The 22,206-nt window shown below is 49.3% G+C and overlaps 1 protein-coding gene across 1 annotated transcript in view; it reads left to right on the top strand.

The window, feature by feature from the left end:
• Positions 1 to 22,206, top strand: part of DNAH5 (dynein axonemal heavy chain 5) — a 111,149-nt gene that overhangs the window by 75,895 nt on the left and 13,048 nt on the right. Inside the window, exons 49-69 of the mRNA XM_076069536.1 lie at positions 678 to 891; positions 2,519 to 2,742; positions 3,304 to 3,502; positions 3,779 to 3,951; positions 4,691 to 4,821; positions 6,402 to 6,555; positions 7,557 to 7,824; positions 11,036 to 11,159; positions 11,571 to 11,678; positions 12,270 to 12,384; positions 12,718 to 12,894; positions 13,649 to 13,852; positions 14,259 to 14,438; positions 14,932 to 15,069; positions 15,738 to 15,873; positions 17,043 to 17,140; positions 17,979 to 18,197; positions 18,642 to 18,797; positions 19,441 to 19,623; positions 20,004 to 20,247; positions 21,944 to 22,058. Of these exons, the coding sequence (XP_075925651.1) occupies positions 678 to 891; positions 2,519 to 2,742; positions 3,304 to 3,502; positions 3,779 to 3,951; positions 4,691 to 4,821; positions 6,402 to 6,555; positions 7,557 to 7,824; positions 11,036 to 11,159; positions 11,571 to 11,678; positions 12,270 to 12,384; positions 12,718 to 12,894; positions 13,649 to 13,852; positions 14,259 to 14,438; positions 14,932 to 15,069; positions 15,738 to 15,873; positions 17,043 to 17,140; positions 17,979 to 18,197; positions 18,642 to 18,797; positions 19,441 to 19,623; positions 20,004 to 20,247; positions 21,944 to 22,058 (3,560 nt within the window). The remainder of the gene's footprint in view (positions 1 to 677; positions 892 to 2,518; positions 2,743 to 3,303; positions 3,503 to 3,778; positions 3,952 to 4,690; positions 4,822 to 6,401; positions 6,556 to 7,556; positions 7,825 to 11,035; positions 11,160 to 11,570; positions 11,679 to 12,269; positions 12,385 to 12,717; positions 12,895 to 13,648; positions 13,853 to 14,258; positions 14,439 to 14,931; positions 15,070 to 15,737; positions 15,874 to 17,042; positions 17,141 to 17,978; positions 18,198 to 18,641; positions 18,798 to 19,440; positions 19,624 to 20,003; positions 20,248 to 21,943; positions 22,059 to 22,206) is intronic.

Raw genomic sequence — 22,206 nt, 5'->3', positions numbered from 1 at the left:
ACCATTGTCAATCCACTGATGGATGAAGGCCTCCCTACGTGGAGTCATTCACAGGGGCTTGTTTTGACCTCCGATTAAACACAGTTGACTCAGTACGGTGCAAAGAAGTTCAACGTACATACATACATGGACATATTTTACCACTCTGGTCAGTCTGGAATGGTGACGTCGGTAGTGAGCGAGGAGCGGTTCAGATGTCATTTGCCACTGATGTCAGCCATGGTAGGGAATTGAACTAAGGTCATCAGGGTCAAGATACACTATGTGAACCGCTGTACCACCACTCCACCCCATGTCATGAGACAAATAATCCATTCACAAATATTGCGAAGCAGTGATAGCGATAATTACTTATCTACGCAGGATACCTAATATTTAGATATTTTAAGGAGGGTCGTGCATTGTATGCTTTTATATTAAGATGTATTCAGCCAATTAGCGAGTGTTCATGCATGTGGGAGGCTCAGCCCTCTGATCCCTGGACAAGCCTGGCACCTCTTGAGTTTATCTATGAACTCCATCAATGAAGCACGACAAAACAACGCGCTTGACAGCGCCGTGTCATTCCGGGGACTTGGTCGTGCCATCGGCAACGCGAGCATCTTAGGGGAGCGGCACAGCTCGGATGCGTGATGGGTGAGCGATTCCAAACGGGGCTTGCGGCCCCGTTGGTGCAGGTCACCAACGAGATCGTGCGGCAGCTGATGGAGCAGCGAGGCTTCTACAACCTCGAGAAGCCAGGCGAGTTCACCAACATCGTGGACGTGCAGTTCGTGGCAGCCATGATCCACCCGGGGGGCGGCCGCAACGACATCCCGCAGCGGCTCAAGCGGCAGCTGTCCATCTTCAACTGCACGCTGCCCTCCAACGCCTCCATCGACAAGATCTTTGGTATGCATGTACACGTTATGTTTAACTTTTTTCGCACCGTACGTAGCCAACCGTGCGGCTCTCTTGGTGAGCGGCTTTCGGGTCCCCCCACTTGTTCATGCTTCCAGTTTGGACCGGCCTAGGAATCTGTTCCCCTGTTGTGCTTACCCAGCCAACTCTCGTTTCATTAAATTACTGAATTGGGATGACACATCGCAATCATCGCCCCCAACCCCCCCTCTTTTGTGAAAACTTGGGAGGACTCTCCTGAAAAGGAGTCATGAGACAAAGTAAAGGTTTCCTGGGTGAAAAAAAAAACATCTCAAGGTAATGTTTTGGTTTCATTTGATTTGGTGGCCAAATCTGGTGGATAGGTCATGAGTGGCAAAATTCTGTGTAGCTGTTTCAGATGGTAGAATTTAATAAGGGTTACATGAAGAATGGCTAATTCAGAGGTGGCTAAATCAAGAGTGGCCAAATCAGCGGTGGCCAAATCATAAGAGGCCAAATGAAGATTGACAAAATCACGAGTTGGTCGAATTAAAAGTGGCAAAATTAGTGGTGGCCAAATCAAGAGTGGCTAAGTAAAAAAGTGGTCAAATCAAAAATTGGCCAGATCAATAGTGGTCAAATGAAGTGTGACCAAATCAGTGGTGACCAAATTAGTGGTGGCCAAATCAGAAGTGGGCAAATGAAGATTGGCCAAATCAAGAGTGGCCAATCAAAAATGGCCAAATCATTGGTGGCCAAATAAAAAAGTGGCTAAATCAGTGGTAGCCAAAGCATGAGTAGCCAAATCAAAAAGGGGCCATATCAGTGGTGGCCAATTCAGAGGTGACCAAATCATGAGTGGTCAAATCAAGAGTGGCCAAATCAAAAATACGCCATATCAGTGGTGGTCAGATCAAGATTAGCCTAATTAGTGGTGGGCAAAGCATAAGTGGCCGAATGAAGAGCGGCCAATTCAGAAGCGGCTAAATCATGAGTAGCCAAATCAGTGGTGGCCAAATCAAGAGTGGCCAAATCAAAAAGTGACAAAATCAATGGTGGCCAAATTATTAGTGGCCAAATAAGTGGTGGCCAAATCGTGAGTGACCAAATAAAGAGTGACCAAATCAGTGGTGGTTAAATCATGAGTGCTGAAATGAAGAGTGGCCAAATCAAAAGTGGTCAAATTATGTGGCCAAATCAAGAGTGGCCAAGTCAGGGATGGCCAAATTAGGGTTGTCCAAATTAAAGTTTGCTAAAGATACACAGCTTGTCAGAAACATGTTTCCTTGTTTTTACTGGAACCCATTGGCCAATCTACCACCAATTCACCCTGCGCAACGGGCAGTGCAGTGCCTGCCATCAACTCACACTGACAAAGTGTGATGAAATATGGCCTGTGGGTCATGGGGGGAGGCTATCCTGCATATAGAATGACCACAATTGAAAACCAACAAAGTGATACAATTAACAACATTTTTGCAAACGGTGTGCGACATTGTGCATTTTATTTGCGAAACTTGGCTTTGTCTCAGCTGGGAGCCTAGCCCCGGGATTCATTCTGATTCAGTGCCGCCAAATCCTGCCTCCTCTGACCCCCTGGCACTTGACGATGATAATGATGACTGAGCGTCGCTGTCTTCCGCCACCGCCGACGCAGGTGTGATCGGCACGGGGCATTACAGCGCAGCGCGCGGCTTCACGGAGGGCGTGCGCGCCCTGGCGGCCCAGCTCGTGCCGGCCACACGCCGCCTCTGGCAGCTCACCAAGATCAAGATGCTGCCGACGCCGGCCAAGTTCCACTACGTGTTCAACCTGCGCGACCTCTCACGCATCTGGCAGGGCCTGCTCAACACCACAGCCGATGTCGTGTCCTCGCCAGAGGTAATTCCAGGCTTGCGGCTCTCCCCGCTTCCCTATGCGCTTTTTAGCTGTTGTTTCATTTTGTTTGTTAATGTCCATGCGTGTGATCCATACGTTAAAGCAGGTCATGCACACCATATACATATGTTCATGTTTTTAGTGTGTGACAATGTTGTGTCACTTTTCAGTTATATATGTGTGTATGTTGAACTTCTTTCGCATTGTACATAGCCAAGCGTGCTAATCGCCTCTTTGTTTTATCACTTCCATCCCGATATGCCTTCCATAACTGCGCAGAGTATGTGTATACATCTGCATTTCCCAATATTATCCCTCAAATAATGATTTTATTTTAATGAGCACAATTGGAATAATAATATTACTTATTATGTTCCTACGCTTGTTCACCCAGGAAAGCCCCACTAAATCTCATGACTTTCAGGAGGGTCCTCCCATATTTTTGTAGTAGAGAGGCGATGATTGCCACGTCTATTCCAACGAAGTAACGATTTTGTAAGTAAAGAGAGTACCGCAGTTGACCTTTGCCCCGTGATCCGGCCTGCTCCTCCCGACCGTCCGCAGCTGCTGCTGCGTCTCTTCAAGCACGAGTGCGAGCGGGTCATCGCCGACCGCTTCACATGCGCCGAAGACACCGACTGGTTCGAGGAGCGGCTGGCAGCCGTGGCCAGCGAGGAGCTGGGCGCAGCGGCGGGGGAGGCCCTGGCGGTGGGGGAGAGGGCCTTCTTCGTGGATTTCCTCCGCGACGCCCCGGAGGCCACGGGTACGCGCGTGGCGTGGCCTGACAAGCTCAGATTTTTTTTTTTTCCTTCACTTTATTTGGCTAATTCCAGCTCCGAGCAAGTTAAGAAAGATTGGCGGAGTGATCATGGTGCACCGCGGTGACACCAGCGGTGGTGAAGAGCACGGGGTCACAGGTCGCGTAACCCGGAGGCAGAGACAGGGCCTCCACACTCGGGCGACATCTGCTCCGGTTCATGTCGCTCTGAACGATGGCGCGCCAACAAACAAAGCTGAATTACTTTGGCGTGTCCCGCAGGCGACGAGCCAGAGGATGCCGACTTCGACATGCCCAAGATCTACGAGCCGATCGCCTCGTACGACGAGCTGCGCGACCGCCTCAACTTCTTCCTGCAGCAGTACAACGAGAGCGTGCGCGGAGCCCGCATGGACCTCGTGTTCTTCACAGACGCCATGCTGCACCTGGTCAAGGTGCGGTGGTGGGCCACGGACGCGTGTGTCCACGTGTCTGTACACGGATGTGTTCGTACGCGCACGCACACGCAGGCGCACATCCACTATGGTAGAAGTGGCTGGGCTGGATCAGGGGAGCGAATGGCAGGATGAGAGCAACGAGCTGGTGCTGCTTTCTGAGGTCCGGGGTTTCGGTCGCTCATGGCTTAATTGCATTCGCAAGTGAATTAAGTTGCTGGTCTCAGCCCAGTCACAGATAAATGCACAAAGAAACATCGTTCAAAATGTTGGCTACTGCTTGATAAATCACGTCACGTCTGTGTGGCTACCCTACTCTGAATACTACCTTTCTTCTCATTCATATATATTTTAGCTCTTAATCAGCTCAAGCCTCCCGTGAATCACTTGACTTCTGTGTGGCCACCCCCACTCTGAAAAAAAGAAGCAAAATTGTTGGTTACTGCTTATTTTAGTTTATTCCAGTACTAGGTGTTACCAATTTGACTTTGATGACATTCGATGGGCACTCTTTGCAGGATATATAGTGTGGATAAAGAGGCCAATAGAAGCGACTTCAAAAGTAGTTCTGTAACTTCATCTCTCACACATGGTGGTGCACTGCTAGCTGTGGTAGCTCAGAAGTGGCTATGTGACATCGACGTCCGATCTGCAAATCACACAATGTAACATGCTATATAACACACCGAGAGTATCGTACACAGAGAGGTGTCCCCCCGCACCGTCATCCGTCCTGCAGATCTCCCGCGTGATCCGGACACCACGTGGGAACGCGCTGCTCGTCGGCGTGGGTGGCTCAGGCAAGCAGAGCCTGGCACGCCTCGCTTCCTACATCGCCGGCTACAAAACCTTCCAGATCACCCTGTCCAGGTCAACATCCTCACCTCCACCACCCCCCACGTGCACACGGTACCGCTGTATAAGCTCTCGTGGTTGTGCTGCAAGGCTCAAAGTGCACCTAGCCTGGCACAAGCTTTGTGGTGACGTCACCGCCACTTAGTGGCGAATGGCGGCTGTTGTTGGTGTATGGCTCTCTGACGATATGTGATTGGGCTGTGCCTGGTGTCGTCCGGCACGATGCCCAACATATTCAGTTCGATTTGACATTCAGCACTTTTCAAGTTGGTGAAGGCAGGCAGCTCAGATGTGCCGGCGCAGAAGTGCAGTGCGACAAAGGATTTGGCTGCACCGCTCCCTGCCAACTGCCATGCAACACAGCTCCATGGCCGTCTGGTGCACACAGTGGTCACTCATCCAAGCACTATGCAGGCTCAGCTCTGCTTAGCTTCCGAGATCTGATGAGATCTGTTGAACTGGGCCCTGCAATTACTGCTGGGAAATTACCCCTTTAATCATCTCCGCAGCATACATTTTTTCTTTCTCCTTCAAACGAGATTGCTCGCGCGGCAATTACTGCAATGATTTGCATAAACAATTCATATCCCGTGCAATGAGTACAATTTTATCTACATATCTATTAAGCTAATGATGTTATACCATTATGGTTATTTTTCATAAATATCCCAGACTTGATTGCTTCCACATGAAATATTCTCGCAAATTAGCGTTTTAAATGTGCAATCTCTGGAAGACACACTTTGCTTACCGATGTTGGCCCCGTGAGTTTCTGTTATTCTCTGCTGAGCCCCATTTATTTGCCTTTGGTGCGCTTGTGCTCCCTATGATGCCATCAGATGACCCCATGAGGCTCCTCGTCTTCACTTATACAGCCTCCGAGGCTTCACATGATACCCTGCACCATTCTTGTGAGGTTTCCTGTATTTACCCAAATCACTCTTGTGATTTTTTTTATTTTTAGGATGGCCTTTGGCCGTCCCTGTGAGTCCCTCTCCCGTATTCACCCCATGGTGCCGTGGGCCATTCGTGTAGGGTCCCCCGTGGTTGACTCGTATTACCCATGTGACTTCACCCATGCCTTCCCGTAATCTCCTTGTCTGCCCCTACCCCTGTCAGTGGGCACCACGATGGTGAGATGTTAACTACCTCGCCTAGTATACAGGAGGTCGTAGGTTCGATTCTGACCCTGACGCCTCTATGTCTGGAGTTTATGTGTCTCTCCCCACCTTTAGCTGTGTGGATTTTTCTCAGGGTCCTCCGGTGTTTCCCTCCGCATTTAGAATCCACGTGCATTTAGAGTATTTGGCTGCTTTACATTTCCACTTGATAAGCCACTTTGTTGAGCTATCATTTGTGGCCAGGTTGCTTCTGAAAAAGAGCTTCATAGCTCAGTGGACTCTACCTGGTAAAATAAACAATAGTTTAGTTTAGTCTAAGTCCATGCTTCTCGGGGTCCCTCATGGTCACGGCTCCGCACCCTAAAATCCAGGTCTCCCCACTGATGGCTCCATGCATCTCCGTCACTTATCCGCATCACTGCGCACCGACTCTGACCCCGCTGTACTAACCCCCGTGGTGACCCCGGCGAGCAGGTCCTACAACACGTCCAACCTTCTGGAGGACCTGAAGGTGCTGTACCGTGTGGCGGGGCAGCAGGGCAAGGGCATCACCTTCCTCTTCACGGACAACGAGATCAAGGACGAGGCATTCCTGGAGTATATGAACAACGTGCTCTCCTCTGGGGAGGTGAGGCCAGGGATGGGGCAGAACAATTCGTTGATTCGTCTACTCATGATTTAAAATTTGCCTGTTTTAGGATTTGCTCATAATAAACAATATCCAGGGACTCCTCTACTTATGAACAAGTTAGGTTCCGGAGGTCTGTTCAATTTGTTTGTAAGTCAAACTTTATTCCTGTCGATTCCAAACATGTTGTATGGCATGTATACTAAACACAGGGCTTTAAAAGTTACATAATCTCCTGTAGATGCCACTGGTTCTTCACATTCTGCAACTGTAGATGCCACCACTGCCATTTTTTGTGCAGCGGTTGAACTTACTACTCTCGGTCTGAACAGGGAACTAAACATACGGACAGGTTTGTTTGCATCTCTGAAAGTTCGTAAGTCGAATGTTGATAAGTAGAGGAGTCCCTGTATTATGCTTGTATGTCTGTTGAACTTCTTTGGCACCGTACATAGCCAACCGTGCTAATCGGAGGTGCACCTATAGACGTATAGTAATATACGTGTATATTAATAGATGTCTATAGGTGCTGTGGTTAGTTCCAATCACAATTTGGGATCAGCACAGCCCATCATCCTACAGAATGGATGCAATTTGTATAACTTTGTAAAAAGTTAACAGTGGTCAATTGGGAACCTGGTTCAATCACAGGAGGCTACATCCCAGATTCGAACCCAGGTTCTTAACGGTGTTGGCTCAGTGCGCTCACCGCTAAGCCGACTGGCTATCCAGTTGCTCATATTGGAGTAGCTATTGGGTGTGTAGGTGATGCAACTGCTTTGGAGCCCTTAAGGCCTGGAGGTCATAGGCGGTAGGCTTTCAAAAAGCTACTAATTAATTTATTGCATCAGGGCCCATGCCAACCATGCTACATCGAGTTCCACTCTTTTCTTAAATGACTTCACAAACCCATTTATAATATACCCACCTCTTCCCCTCTACCTCGACCTCTCCCTACCCCCCCCCCCCTCCACCACAAACTCCCTCCACCACCACCACAGGTGTCGAACCTGTTCGCTCGTGACGAGATGGACGAGATCCTGAGCGAGCTGGCGCCGGTGATGAAGAAGCAGCACCCGCGGCGGCCGCCCACGCAGGAGAACCTGCACGAGTTCTTCATGACGCGCGTGCGCCTCAACCTGCACGTGGTGCTCTGCTTCTCGCCCGTCGGCGAGCGCTTCCGCACGCGCGCCCTGCGCTTCCCTGCGCTCATCTCCGGCTGCACCATGGATTGGTTCAGCCGCTGGCCCAAGGACGCGCTCGTGGCTGGTAAACTTAAACCAAAAACGAAACAATTATTTATTTTACCAGTAAAGGCCCACTGAGCTATAAAGCTCTTTTTCAGAAGTGACTTGGCCACAAATTATATCTCAACGAAGTGGCTTATCATCGGGTGGAAATTTATACCAGCCAAATACTCCAAATGCATGTTTCTAAATGTGGAGAGAAAAGCCGGAGGAAACGGAGAAAAATCAACGCAATCGTGGGTCAGAATCAAACCCACAACCTCCTGTACACCAGGCGAGGTAGTTAACATCTCGCCACCGTGGCACCCCTGATGGAGCGGGACGGCGGCACTCGGTGGCAGTTGCCACGGTTTTTGTTTGTTGGGTTTTGGCCGCACCGCGTTGGGTCGAGTTGAGGTGTGCGACGACTCACCCACCCCTTCCCAAGTGCTCCGAGAGGTTTGACGAATTGAATCACGACTTTGGGCATCGTGATTCAATACGAGAGCCAATTCAAAGGTTGCGGGTGCAAGTACTAGTTTTTAGCCAACTCAAATCAACATCCTCTAGTGCAGTGGTTCTTAACCTGGGTTCGATCGAACCCCAGGGGTTCGGTGAGTCGATCTCAGGGGTTCGGCAGAGCCCCCGCCACGGAGGTCCGGACACACTTGAATTATTGTGTAAATTTGTGATGACACACACGGCCCGCTTGGCCATCACTGGCTGCAGATGATCATGCTACACTGCTTGGCCAATCAGCGCTGCGGGGAATTTAGTGCGTACTCAGTAGTCAACGTGTGACTGTTGTTGTCGTATGTCGTGTGATTTCTTTAATATTTTATCCATACTAACTATGTCGGGCAAAAGAAGAAAGTGGTTGGACGAATATGTACAACATGGATTCTCATGTATCACAGAACGTGATGGGAGTGAGCGTCCTATCTGCATGATTTGCAACGCCAAGTTGAGCAACTCTAGTCTTGCACCGGCAAAACTAAAGGAACACTTCTTGAAGCTGCATGGAGACGGGGAATACAAGAACACAACACTTGCTGAATTCAGGGTGAAGAGAGCCAGATTCGATGAAAGGGCCACTCTGCCTGCTCTTGGATTTGTACCTGTTAACAAACCGATCCTGACAGCATCGTACGAAGTTGCTTACCTGATCGCAAAGCAGGGCAAGCCACACACCATTGGTGAAACACTTGTGAAACCAGCTGCATTAAAGATGGCGAATCTGATACTCGGAACAGCGGCCGAAGGTAAATTATCCCAAATTCCCCTTTCAAATGACACCGTCAGTGACAGAATAGAAGACATGAGTAAAGACATCTTGGCTCAAGTAGTCGCGGATCTGATTTCAAGCCCGGCAAAATTCAGCCTTCAACTCGACGAAACCACAGACGTTTCTGATCTAAGCCAGCTTGCTGTTTTTGTACGCTATGTGAAAGGCGACATGATAAAAGAAGAGTTTTTATTTTGTAAGCCTCTTACAACAACAACGAAGGCAGCCGATGTGAAGAAGCTTGTGGATGACTTCTTCAGAGACAACAATCTTTCATGGGATATGGTTTCTGCAGTTTGTACGGACGGAGCTCCAGTCATGCTGGGAAGAAAGTCTGGTTTTGGTGCGCTAGTAAAGGCCGATGCACCACACATCATTGTGACGCATTGTATTCTGCACAGGCATGCGTTGGCAACAAAAACCTTACCTCCAAAAATGGCAGAAGTATTTAAAACTGTGGTGGAATGTGTGAACTATGTGCGAAAAAGTGCTCTGAGGCACCGCATCTTCAGTGAGCTGTGTAAAGAAATGGGCTCTGAATTTGAGGTACTTCTGCTCCATTCTAATATTCGGTGGTTATCCCGGGGACAGGTGCTGAATCGTGTTTTTGCCATGCGTGTGGAATTAGCCCTGTTTTTGCAAGAGCACCAACACTGCCATGCAGATTGCTTCAAAAATCCTGAGTTCATTCTCATTTTAGCGTACATGGCTGATATATTCGCAGCTCTCAATCATCTCAATCAGCAGATGCAGGGTGGTGGAGTCAATATCATGGAAGCGGAAGAACACCTGAAGGCTTTTAAAAAAAAGCTACCGTTATGGAAACGACGAACAGAGAACAATAACTTCGCAAACTTCCCGCTTCTGGACGACTGTGCAAGTAAGATCGAAGATGTGTCTGGAATCGGAGATATTTCTGTATCCACGGAACTGAAGCAAACAATTGCCACGCACTTAGATGAGCTTGCAAAGTCTCTCGACGGATATTTCCCTACAAGAGAGTTATATCCAGCATGGGTGAGACAGCCGTTCACGTTTGCTGTTGAAACAGCAGATGTCAATGATGAATTCCTCGACGAAATCATTGAAATTCAGCAGAGCCAGGTTCAACAGCAACTCTTCAGAACAACAACGCTCTCAACGTTTTGGTGTCGACAAATGAACAAGTATCCAGTTATTGCTAAGAAAGCCCTGAATTTTTTTATACCATTTGTTACAACATATCTTTGTGAGCAATCCTTTTCGAGGATGCTGGACATAAAAACAAAGAAAAGGAACAGACTTTGCTGTGAAAATGACATGAGAGTGGCACTTGCCAAGGTGAAGCCACGCATATCTGAACTGATCTCTCAAAGGCAACAGCAGAAGTCACATTGATTTCCAGGTATGTAATTTGTTGTGAGTTTATGCATTGTGTTGGTTTTATTCTTTGAACAAGGTAATGTTCATGCACGGCTCATTTTGTGTACCAGTAAAAAACATATCTATGTCTTGAATTTGAAAAAAATCACATTTTATTTTTCACTAAAGAGGGGTTCGGTGAATGCGCATATGAAACTGGTGGGGTTCGGTACCTCCAACAAGGTTAAGAACCACTGCTCTAGTGGGTCAGTAATATGAGTACCATTATATGGAAGTGTCAACATAAACCCCCTTGATAATCCATGTAATATAATGACACATTTATATGTGCGTGATCTAACCCAAAAAAAACTCGATTATAGATAATATTGGTCGCGAAAGCAGACTGCGTGTTAAAATGAACACCCTTGTTGGACTGCCACCATTTAACCGCCTGACAGCCAAGAAAGGTGGTAAGATTCACAATTGTATCCACCATCCCTTGCCTCCAAAGTGGTGGATCACAGGCATGCACAGCCACGGTACCCAACTCGATACTCATGCTAGACCGTTGGACAAGTGGATGAGCAGACGAGTCATACTCCGTGCGTTGCACATTGCCCTCCAGTGTCGGAGCACTTCCTGTCGTCGTACACCATGGACTGCACGGTGGAGGTGAAGCAGGAGGTCGTGGCCTGCATGGGCTCCTTCCAGGACGGCGTTGCCGAGAAATGCACCGACTACTTTCAACGGTAGGGCTGGGGAAAACCCACAGAGCATCGGCAATTTATAATGCACACAATATTTCACAGATATAACTGGTGATATGCTGCTGCTGTATCCGAGCACAAACCTTGTGCAATGACCTGGAAGCAGTTACCGGCAGATGTTCTAGATCTATCCTTGAGTCTGAAACAGTTTTACAACAGACTGAAAGCATTGTTGATCTAAAGCGCTCACACTGTGTGATCAGCTCGGCACATTCGTGATGGACTAGACTGATAAGAGTGCACGATAACAAATGCTAAAACATACTATGACGTCAAATCGGAGGATAAATTGCTCAAAGACCTGACAGACAGGGACACGGTAAAACATAACCTCTGACCCGACCTCTTCGTCTCTCTCCTCTCTCCCCGATACGTTGCGCCGGGCGATTGCAGGTTCCGCCGCTCCACCCACGTGACGCCCAAGTCGTACCTGTCCTTCGTGCAGGGATACAAGACTGTGTACAAGGAGAAACATACGGAGGTGCAGACGTTAGCGAACAGGTAAGCCCCCCCCCCGAGCCCTCCCCCCCCCTGAGCCCCCAGAGCCCCCCACCACATAGTGAACCTTCCTGCTGGGCACGTGGAGTCTTGACTCTGACTGCCGTGGGATTCCTTCTTCAGGTTTACTCAGAGCTAAAAACTAATACAGCACCGACTGCAGTTTGTCAGTAAGTTTTAGAGTTCGGGAGGTGAAGTTGTGTGTTGTGCATGCACATACACGCATGTGGGTCATGTTTGCGCTTGTGGAGTGCGGTGCAGCAGTGGTTAGTGCACTGCGCTTCGAACCCGGTGATCTGAGTTCAACTTCCGGTCACACAGCTAATTTCAGTGACCAGTGATATCCAACCCTGTCGTGGGCCTTCCCTAGGTTGACTCAGCCTTAAATGAGTACCTGCTGCAGTATTTTAAACATCAACACAGGGGAGAGAAAGTCGGCTGGGTGAGTTGCTGGCCACACTACTGCTTTGTGCGCCATGCCCACCTTCGTAGGTGCTCGCTAACAGCACTTGCACCAAAAGCCTTTGGAGTTCTACACGAGGGGTCTTTGTTTATGTGTCTGTGTGTCTGTGTGATCTATACGTGGGGTGACAGGATGCAAATGGGGCTGCAGAAGCTGAAGGAGGCCTCGGAGTCGGTAGCCGGGCTTAGCGTGGAGCTGGAGATGAAAGAAAAGGAGCTGCAGGTGGCCAATGAGAAGGCTGACAAGGTACGTCGCTGACGCGGCGCCGCTACGCGTCACTACGGCATAATGGCAAACCACAGGGCCATATGGGTAAACAAGGGGAGGGGTCTCATAGGGGCAGTTCAAGGCATTTTGAGAAGTACTAAAAGAGAAGATAGGACAGCACTTGCCCCAGGAGTTTCAGGCATTATGGGAAAACAAAACAAAAAAACTTCTCCCCAATTTTTCCTGATTGAGCCATCATCATCATCATGTCACGAGACGAAGTATCCGTTCAGAACTCTCGGAGAGCGGTGCGACCCTTTGTTGTTGGAGAAAGGCCCACAGTAGGCCCGTGCTGTCCCCGTGGTCATGCAGGTGCTGAAGGAGGTGACGGTGAAGGCGCAGGCGGCGGAGAAGGTGAAGATGGAGGTGCAGAAGGTGAAGGAGACCGCCGAGCGGATCGTGGACAGCATCTCGGTGGACAAGGCCGTGGCCGAGAAGAAGCTGGTGGCTGCCAAACCGGCGCTGGAGGAGGCTGAGGCAGCACTGCAGGTGCACGCCAGTGGTTTAGATTTGTAGAAACAACATTTTCCCCCAAAATGTATCCAAATTGTGCCATGTCATGGGATGGAGAATCCAACCGTTCGTATTAGAGAAGGGCCCACGCAAGCGGATTTCAGAGAGCTACTTCTGAGATCCATTCATGTGACCACTGATTCACACAGTAAGGGCACCAATTTCCTACCCTGCCACTGCAGTGTAATGTTTGTCACATTACAGTCAAACTGATATTTTACATTCTCAAAGCTGGAATTCAGCCAAACCAAGTGCAGAACCAAATTTGATGTTACGGATTTTTTTGTTATAAATTCAACACATTGGCTTTCACGACCAATATTATTCATAATAAAGTTTTTTTTGGGTTAGATCGCGTATATATAAATGTGTCGTTCACCAACTACCACCCGACACAGCCAATTAGTAAAGTTTGTCATTTAAGCAAAACGTGCCAATTAGTGACAACTTCAGCACACCGGTGTGTTGGAGAGTAAACCCATAACATTTATAATTTGAGTACGACGTTTATGCACTTACTGGTGACCAGGCAGAGAAAATTAATTCACTACATTTGATTTGAGAACCCGGTTTAATTATAAGCGGCTGCCTGGATTTCAACCGAGGATCTCATTGGTGCCAGCTCTGACCTGAGGTCCCTGACTTCAAGTCACGTTCATCACCGCTGTACAACTTCCTCCTATCTCCTTGCCTCCCTCCCTCTCTCCTTACCCCCGTTGTGCCATCAAAGACGATCAAGCAGTCGGACATCGCGACGGTGCGCACCCTGGGCCGTCCGCCGCACCTCATCATGCGCATCATGGACTGCGTGCTGCTGCTGTTCCAGCGGCGCGTCAACCCCGTGCGCATGGACCCCGAGCGCGGCTGCGTGACGCCGTCCTGGCAGGAGTCACTCAAGCTCATGACGGCCGGCAACTTCCTCGGGTCGCTCAAGGTGTGGGGGCTGTCTGGGGAGGAGGAAGCATTTGGGGGGGGGAGCCGGTGTGGGTTCTTTAATATGGGACCTCGCAACATGAGAAGTCCTCTCTCTCCCCAGGGAGACCTAACACAGGGGAGGTTCTCACCTAGAGGGGGTCCTCTCCCATAGAGACCTCATTCAGGGAAATCCACCCCTCGGGGGGGAAGCTCCGCCTAAGGAGACCTCAACCAGGAAAACCTCGCCACGGGACGATCCCACTCAGCGGGGAATCTTCATGAGAGAAATCTCTTTCAAAGCGGTTTGTGGTATCTCAGCGCGTGCTCAAAGAGCACAGCTCTAAGTTTAAGGATTTCTCGAAACCCTCACGGATCAGAGGCGCTAGTATCAGCTGCCCATCTCCCCCTCCCACCTCTTGCAACAGCAATTCCCTAAGGACACAATCACGGAGGAGATGGTGGAGCTGCTGCATCCATACTTCGACATGCCCGACTACAACATTGACACGGCGCGCAAGGTGTGCGGCAACGTGGCGGGCCTGTGCTCCTGGACCAAGGCCATGGCCTATTTCTTCGGCATCAATAAGGAAGTGCTGCCCCTCAAGGTGAGCGTCCAACCCCCCACGGGGAGACCTGCGGCTTCCTGTAAACTGTTCCGCTGCTGGACGGGGGTGTGTTTTCCCCACACCCACCTGAGGTGTTGATCGCCGGCTGCATTGCCCTTCATGACAATGCTGCTGCCTCCATCGTATTATGAGTCCCAATCATTATCATTAGCCGTGATCAATCAACTGCTGGTTGAAGGTCTCCCCAAGCCGTCATTCTCACGGTCCCACAATGTGAGAATATGTAGGCTACACGGAGGACTCTTGTTTTGGTGTTTGTGGGAAGCGGTGGAGCAGTGATTCGCGCATTGTACAACGAACCCGATGAACTGACTGAGTTTCCCCGGGCATGATGAAGTGATATCTAAATCTGCCATGGGCCTTCCTTAGGTCAAACTGAGCCATAAAATTATTACCTAACGTGCTTCTGTGTAAACATCGGCCCGGTAGGTAGTGGTGTATAATCATGAGGCGTTGTCTGTTCCGTTCGCAGTCCAACCTGGTGGTGCAGCAAGGCCGCCTCAACATCGCGATGGGCGATCTCCAGAGCGCTCAAGCCGAGCTGGATGCCAAGCAGGCCGAGTTGGATCTGGTGCAGGCCGGATACGAGAAGGCCCTGCGCGAGAAGCAGGTGGGGCACGGTTCCCAGAAGTTGATCCTAAGCCAGGGGTGGGGGAACCCACGGAACCACGCGCCGGATACGGCCCCATGACGGGACTTCATGTGGGCTGAGGCCACGTGAAGTCCTCCCACTTCAAATTGGCCCACACATTAAAAATAAAAATGTTGCCTAAAGTATCCTAGCCACACTAATTAGGTACTAGAGTGGATTATTTTTGACCAGGAAACAATGTGTTTCAGTAAAGGTGAGCCCTAATTATGTTTGCATTTTCATTGGATGAGGCTATGTTGTATGTTAATGTGTGGTTCCTATTTGGCCCACAGTCAGGAAAAGGTCCCCCACTTTGGTCTTCTAATCCCTGACCTTTGGTCCTAACCCACTCTGACTGACCTCCCCTGCTATAATCTGCTGTCTATACAGGCTTCAGTGGTCAGGGTGAAATCATCAGCCTGGTTGCCACGCGTAAAGAAAGGAGATGTGACTAGAGTAGTGGACTGAACTTCTCTGCCTGGAGCTCATATGCTTGGGTTTTCTTACTTTCACATTCCAAACATTCATCCCAATACAGCACTCCTCTGTGAAAAGGAGTCTTGAGACTGAGCAAGGCTTTTCCTTGTTAGAGAGAGGACGTTGGTACGAATATTGTGAACGCTGACGAACATTGCCTGCCCGCGCAGGAGCTGATGGACGATGCGGAGCGGTGCCGGCGCAAGATGCAGACGGCGTCAGGGCTGATCAGCGGCCTGGCTGGGGAGAAGGAGCGCTGGACCAACATGAGCAAGGAGTTTGCAGCCCAGATAAAGAGGCTCGTGGGTGAGACAGGGCCGTGGTGTGGTGGTGACGTGTGTGCGTGTGAGAGAGAAAGTAGCTGATAGTTGCTCGCTAACAGCACTATCTTTGGTTCGACCACGTAAAAATAAGGGAGGCAAACGCATTACCGTCGTTTCAAACAATACACAGAAACGTGGAAAAAGCACCAAGCCTTTGTGCATCATGCAAAAACCATCAGCAGCTCCCGAAGAAGTGCATTGTGGTCCCCTTGTCTTAGGTCTCCATCAAAATAAATTTGAGCAAATATGACCAACTTTACGGGCAGCTGTGAAACGGAGATGGGCAACTGTAGACTGGTTTCATCCTCATTAGGGCTCATTAGTACAGTATCGTTACCAATTGTCATCATTAGTGGCTTTGCACTCCCACGTGGAAGGAGCAAGAGAAGCAGAGGCCGTCCACACGAGCAGCGGATTGACAGAGAGACCGCAGGAAGCGGTTTCTCTGACCAGAGAAATGGAGGAGTGGAATACAATTGTCCAGGGCTCAACATCAGCTGCCATTTGACGAACAATGGAGGAGAAGAGAGGGCACTTGCCTCAGGAGTTCAACCAGGTTAAATGGGGGATCTTTGTGTTTGTGTAATATAAGGGAGTAGCTGTTGCATCCTGGTGAATAACATTTGCACGGGTGTTTGTATGTGGGGAGCGGCAGTGTAGCAGTTAGCATGCTGTGCTACGAACCTGGCGACCCGGGTTCGATTCCTGCTCGCAGCCAACACCAGTGACGATTATCTGAACTGGTCCTGGGCCTTCCCTAGGTCGACTCAGCTTCAAATGAGTACCTGGTGCGGTGTGTAAACATTGCCACTAGGGAGACAAAGGTGGCTCGACGTGGTGTTGGCCACCCACCCCCTCGTGTGCCCTGCCAGCCTTCATAGGTGCTCGCTAACAGTCTGTTAAAGCTATACAGGGAGTCTTTGACTTTGTGTGTATAGATACTCTGCCTTAAATGTTAGCTGGTACCGAGTGTAAACATCAGCACTGGGAAAACAAAGGCAGCCAGATATAGTGCTTGCTACATCACCCCTTTGTGCGCTTTCATAGCACATGCCCCAGCAGTCTAGATAGCCTGCACATGTGCACTCAACACTGGGTGATTTGCTGATAGCCGGTATGTGTCGGTACGTGCACATTTCCACCTGGCACCAGGGGATGTGCTCATGGCCACGGCGTTCCTGTCCTACGCCGGCCCCTTCAACCAGGAGTTCCGGAACCTTCTGCTGGGCGAATGGCAGCGCGAGCTGAAGGTGACGACACACGACCCATGGCGATCCAACAGCGCTTTGCACAATACATCAACGAGAGTTAGCACACACTGCCGGCACTGCCCGGGCTACATATTAATCGAGTCTGTCTGGGTCAGTGTCACGGAAAATAGTTCCACATCCAGTATATGCAGGGCTTCCCAGAGGTTCCTAGAAGCCCGGATCAGAGTTCCACATCGGAGCCCCTTATTCCACCATCTGCAGATTCATTGTGGGGTCCTCTTTTGTGTGAGGCCCAGGGGAATCTTCCCTGTTGCCCACTCCAACCTCTGGGTGGCCCTGAGTAAACCTGTCACTATAGCTGGGGCTATTAGTGACATGCCACCTACTCCAATCTACCAGCGACAGAAATGAATTCCCCAACCAGCACAAAACATCCAGTATTTCAATATGGCTACTAATCACACAACCCCGGTCTACTGGCGACCCGGAAAATCTGGAATGGGAAATTTTAAGCCCTGGGCACGGCGATATAAATGCCTAAGCCTAAGTTCGATCCTGATGCCTGTATATTTGGAGTTTGCATGTTTTCCCCGTGGTCGCATGGATTTTCCTCTGGGTCCTCCAGTTTTTCCTCCCAATGTAGAAATATGCATCTAGAATATTTCGCTATGATAAATTTTCACATGATAAACAACTTTGTTGAGTTATCATTTGTGGCCGGTCACTTCTGAAAAAGAGATATTTTGCTCAGCGGGCCTCACCTGGTCATAAAACATAATTTTATAAAAGTTCAGTATAATAATTCTTAAGTCACCTCTCTAGGGTTAAAACGTTCACAATTCCCCTAACGGCTCCATCATCCCCACGGTGCCCGAAGGTGCGGCGCATCCCCTTCACGGCCGAGCTGGTGCTGAGCGAGCTGCTGAGCGACAGCCCCACGGTTAGCGAATGGGGGCTGCAGGGCCTGCCCGGCGACGAGCTGTCCGTGCAGAATGGCATCATCGTCACCAAGGCGGCGCGGTACCCGCTGCTCATCGACCCCCAGACGCAGGGAAAAATCTGGATCAGGAACAAGGAGAAGATGAACGACCTCCAGGTACAGGAGGGCTGCGTGTGGCGTGCTGTGACTCCGGTTCAGGTAGGCAGTTGGCACAGGGTTGTCACCTGATGGCGATCTTGTGATAACTGGCTTGAAAAATCTGTAAGTGTTCTCAGGACATTTCATCATTTGTATAACAACGCACCACTCAAGACAACGGATTTACATGTAGTTCTCCCCGCATCTGGTACGGTGAATTATTTTTATTCCTATTTTCCCTTCACGTTTCTTTTCCTCGCTATTTTTATCTCGATTGTGCCAACGGGTGTCACGTTTCGAGACGAAGCCATCCGTCGAATCTCTCGCAGATGGGAGGGGGGGGGGTAACTCTAGCGGCACCAAAAGTGACGGCCGGGATCACAACAGGGTTCGTATACCAGCACTCATGCGGGGCCGCTCGTTGCGGGTGTGCGAACTTCCGTTTTGCACGTCGCCCGGCAGGTGACGTCCTTGAACCACAAGTACTTCCGCACGCACCTGGAGGACAGCCTGTCGCTGGGCCGCCCGCTGCTCATCGAGGACGTGGGCGAGGAGCTGGACCCGGCGCTCGACAGCGTCCTCGAGAAAAACTTCATCAAGATCGGTTCCACCTTCAAGGTGCGACTCACGTGTATCCTCTATGCTCGCTGAAAAAGCAGTATGAATAATATAAAACAATTGAGTAGGTGGCCGGGTGGCTCAGAGATCAGGGCACCGAGCTGGCACTGCTCTGAGATCTTGGGTTCACATCCAGGCAACCAAAGAGTGTAGAGAAATAACGGTTTCAGTCCACCTTCTTTGGTTCTTTCGGTAAGGTCACGTAGAATGAGAATAAAATAATAAAATAACACAATAAAATTCTCACGATGTCCAATTAACAAGGAATGCACACGAAATAAACTCATCACATTAAGGTAGGTTCTGCGCTTAAATGTGCTAAATTCCAGGTTTGAATATTAAAAATAACAGTTTGACTTATATGCAGCCAACATTTATTCTCGGTGGCAGAGCGGGTGGGTTGCAGAACTTAGAGAAAATGGAGACAAAAGTATGCTGAAGGTGCGGATGTAGACCACACAGGAGAGAATGTCCCAATAGGCAGATGAGAAGAAAACAGCTTCTCAGAATCCTGTTTGCAGACGTGAGTTTCAATGAGCACACTCACAAAGTCGTCGTAATAATTGGGACGAGCACGTCACGTGACATGTGGGCGAGAGGTGGGAGAGTGAGACGAGCATGGGGGGCTTTGTCGATGCTGCAGGTGAAGGTGGGCGACAAGGAGGTGGACGTGATGCCCGGGTTCCGCCTGTACATCACCACCAAGCTGCCGAACCCGGCCTACACGCCGGAGGTCAGCGCGCGCACCTCCATCATCGACTTCACCGTCACCATGAAGGGGCTGGAGGAGCAGCTGCTGGGCAGGGTCATCCTCACCGAGAAGAAGGTTCGGAGACACCGGTGGAAACCAACAACGGTTGCTCCGGATATTTGTTCTTGAACATATATACAAGGGTCGCCTGAGAAAGTAATGCCCTTCACTTTTTATTGCCTCGGCCGAAATGTATTGAAAAAAAGTGGGAACCTACCCAAAGAATGAGCAGATGTATGTGTATGTTGAACTTCTTTCACACCGTACGTAGCCAACCACACTAATCGAAAGCATTGGTTACGTGCGCATAACTTTTTTTACATGAATTGCCGCAGACCGCACCTGGCCTGGATGGCAAACCATCGCAAATGATGGCTCGCCATCCAGGCCACGCGATGAGCCAGCGACAACAATTTCCCGAGCTCTGCCGTCCTCCATATATTGCTGTCGCGTAGGAGCTGGAGAAGGAGCGCACGGAGCTGCTGGAGGACGTGACGTCGAACAAGCGGCGCATGCAGGAGCTGGAAGACAGCCTCCTGCACCGGCTGAGCAGCACACAAGGCTCACTGGTGGACGACGAGAGCCTGCTGGGCGTGCTCGCCTCCACCAAGCGCACGGCCGAGGAGGTGACGCAGAAGCTCGCCACGGCCGCCGATACCGAGCAGCAGATCAACACGGCGCGCGAGGAGTACCGGCCTGGTAGGACGCCGCTCAGACTGGGATGTAGCCGCTCGCCTGTCTCACACAAGACGAATGCTGATACTGCTGTCGTTTTGTGTATACAATAAAACCTTGGATTGCGAGCATAATTCGTTCCGGAAACGTGTTTGTAATCCAAAGCACTCGTATATCAAAGCGAATTTCCCCATAAGAAATAATGGAAACTCAGACGATTCGTTCCACAACCCAAACATATTCATATAAAAATGATTAATACAAAATACCTTTTTATATTTTTATTATTAAAATTTAATATAAAGTAATAAAATTAATAAATTAAATTTTATCGTGGCTAGTGTGAGGGAGACGAGAGAGAGGGGAGAGGAGGAGGGTTATTGTGTAGGACGACTTTCACTGTCACTCACGGAACCACTGCTATCTGTTGGCTCACTGGAATCTTTTTCTTTTTGTGCGACTTTAACAAGGAACCTATCCAATGACACTTGCTTTTGCCTCATTTTGAGAATTTCATGGGGGCCATTGTTGCAGTACAGTTACTAAAGAACAGTCACTACACTTGGACACAAAATAAAAAAAAGCTTTACGCACACACACGTGGTCACAACACTATAGTACTGTAGTAAACAGTATACACGTGGTCACAACACTATACTGTAGTAAACAGTATACACGTGGTCACAACACTATAGTAAACAGTATACACGTGGTCACAACACTATAGTACTGTAGTAAACAGTATACACGTGGTCACAACACTATACTGTAGTAAACAGTATACACGTGGTCACAACACTATAGTACTGTAGTAAACAGTATACGCTCCCTCGGATGTTGACTATTCGAGTGAGGCACGCCGACTGAGACCGAGCATGAGAGACGATTACCCACAATCCTGCAGCGAGAGAGAGAGAAGAACCATTGGCTCAGTTGTGATCACGTGACGCTCGGCAGACAAAGCGTATAAGTACTGCTCGTATTGCAAGACCTCGCTCGTTTATCAAGTTAAAATTTATTAAAAAATTTTGCTCGTCTTGCGAAACACTCGCAGGCCAAGTTACTCGCAATCCAAGGTTTTACTGTAATGCCAATTCTAATATGTGTTTACAGCATCTAATATATATTGATAAAAGTGGGTTTTTTACGCATTGGATTCTTGCTTTTCATTGTAAAGTTCAGCTTTCAAAAAGCACTCCTAACCACTCTCATCTGCCTCTTTATTTAATAATAATCGATTGCAGTCCACCTTCAGCAACTGCCCTAGTTATACACACTCTGCTGTGTATCCCTCTGACAGATATCTCCAGATGTTTAGAGAACTTGTTGTACGTAACTTGTGCTTTCGTCTCATCTTTATCTTGAGGCCAACTTTGCAGCCTTCTTCATTCTCTTCTTGCCGATGGTTGGAATTGGATGAAAGAGCTAAATGGCAATGTGGAGGTGTGCTGGCCATGAAAAGTTTTCAGAAGAGCGTTCGTGGCGTTTTTCTCTTCCTCTGTTGAAAGAGCGCAGACAACAGTGGACGGCTATATGGTCCATGTGGGCCTTTTTTTTTATTAAGTTCTTATAACATTTCCAGAAGTGTATTCCCATTGGACGCTATCACAGTACCAACGTGGACGTTGAATAAAATAGATAAAAGTCTGAATGGTTGGCCAAATGCGTTGGGGCTACTATTAATGTACACGTTTGTTCCCCCCTCTGCCCCTGTGAGCAGTAGCGACACGGGGCAGCATCTTGTATTTCCTGATCGTGGAGATGAGTCTGGTGAACGTCATGTACCAGACCTCCCTGCGCCAGTTCCTCGGCCTCTTCGACATTGGCTTGGCCAGGTACCCGCTGAGACCACCACGTGACCACATGGGATCTTGTAGGAAGATGCAGGTGGCCGGGTGGCTCAAGGGTCAGAGCATTAAGCTGGCATTGCTGCCATCGCTGGCATCGCTGGATTCGAATGCATGTGTTGCAGACATCACCAAT

This window comes from Petromyzon marinus, chromosome 25 (genome assembly GCF_048934315.1).
Source record: "Petromyzon marinus isolate PM22_M1 ecotype Great Lakes invasive population chromosome 25, UKy_Petmar_22M1.pri1.0, whole genome shotgun sequence".
Taxonomy (NCBI): Eukaryota; Metazoa; Chordata; class Hyperoartia; order Petromyzontiformes; family Petromyzontidae; genus Petromyzon; species Petromyzon marinus.
Note: the sequence above shows the minus strand (reverse complement) of the source record. Positions and strands in the feature narration are given on the sequence as shown.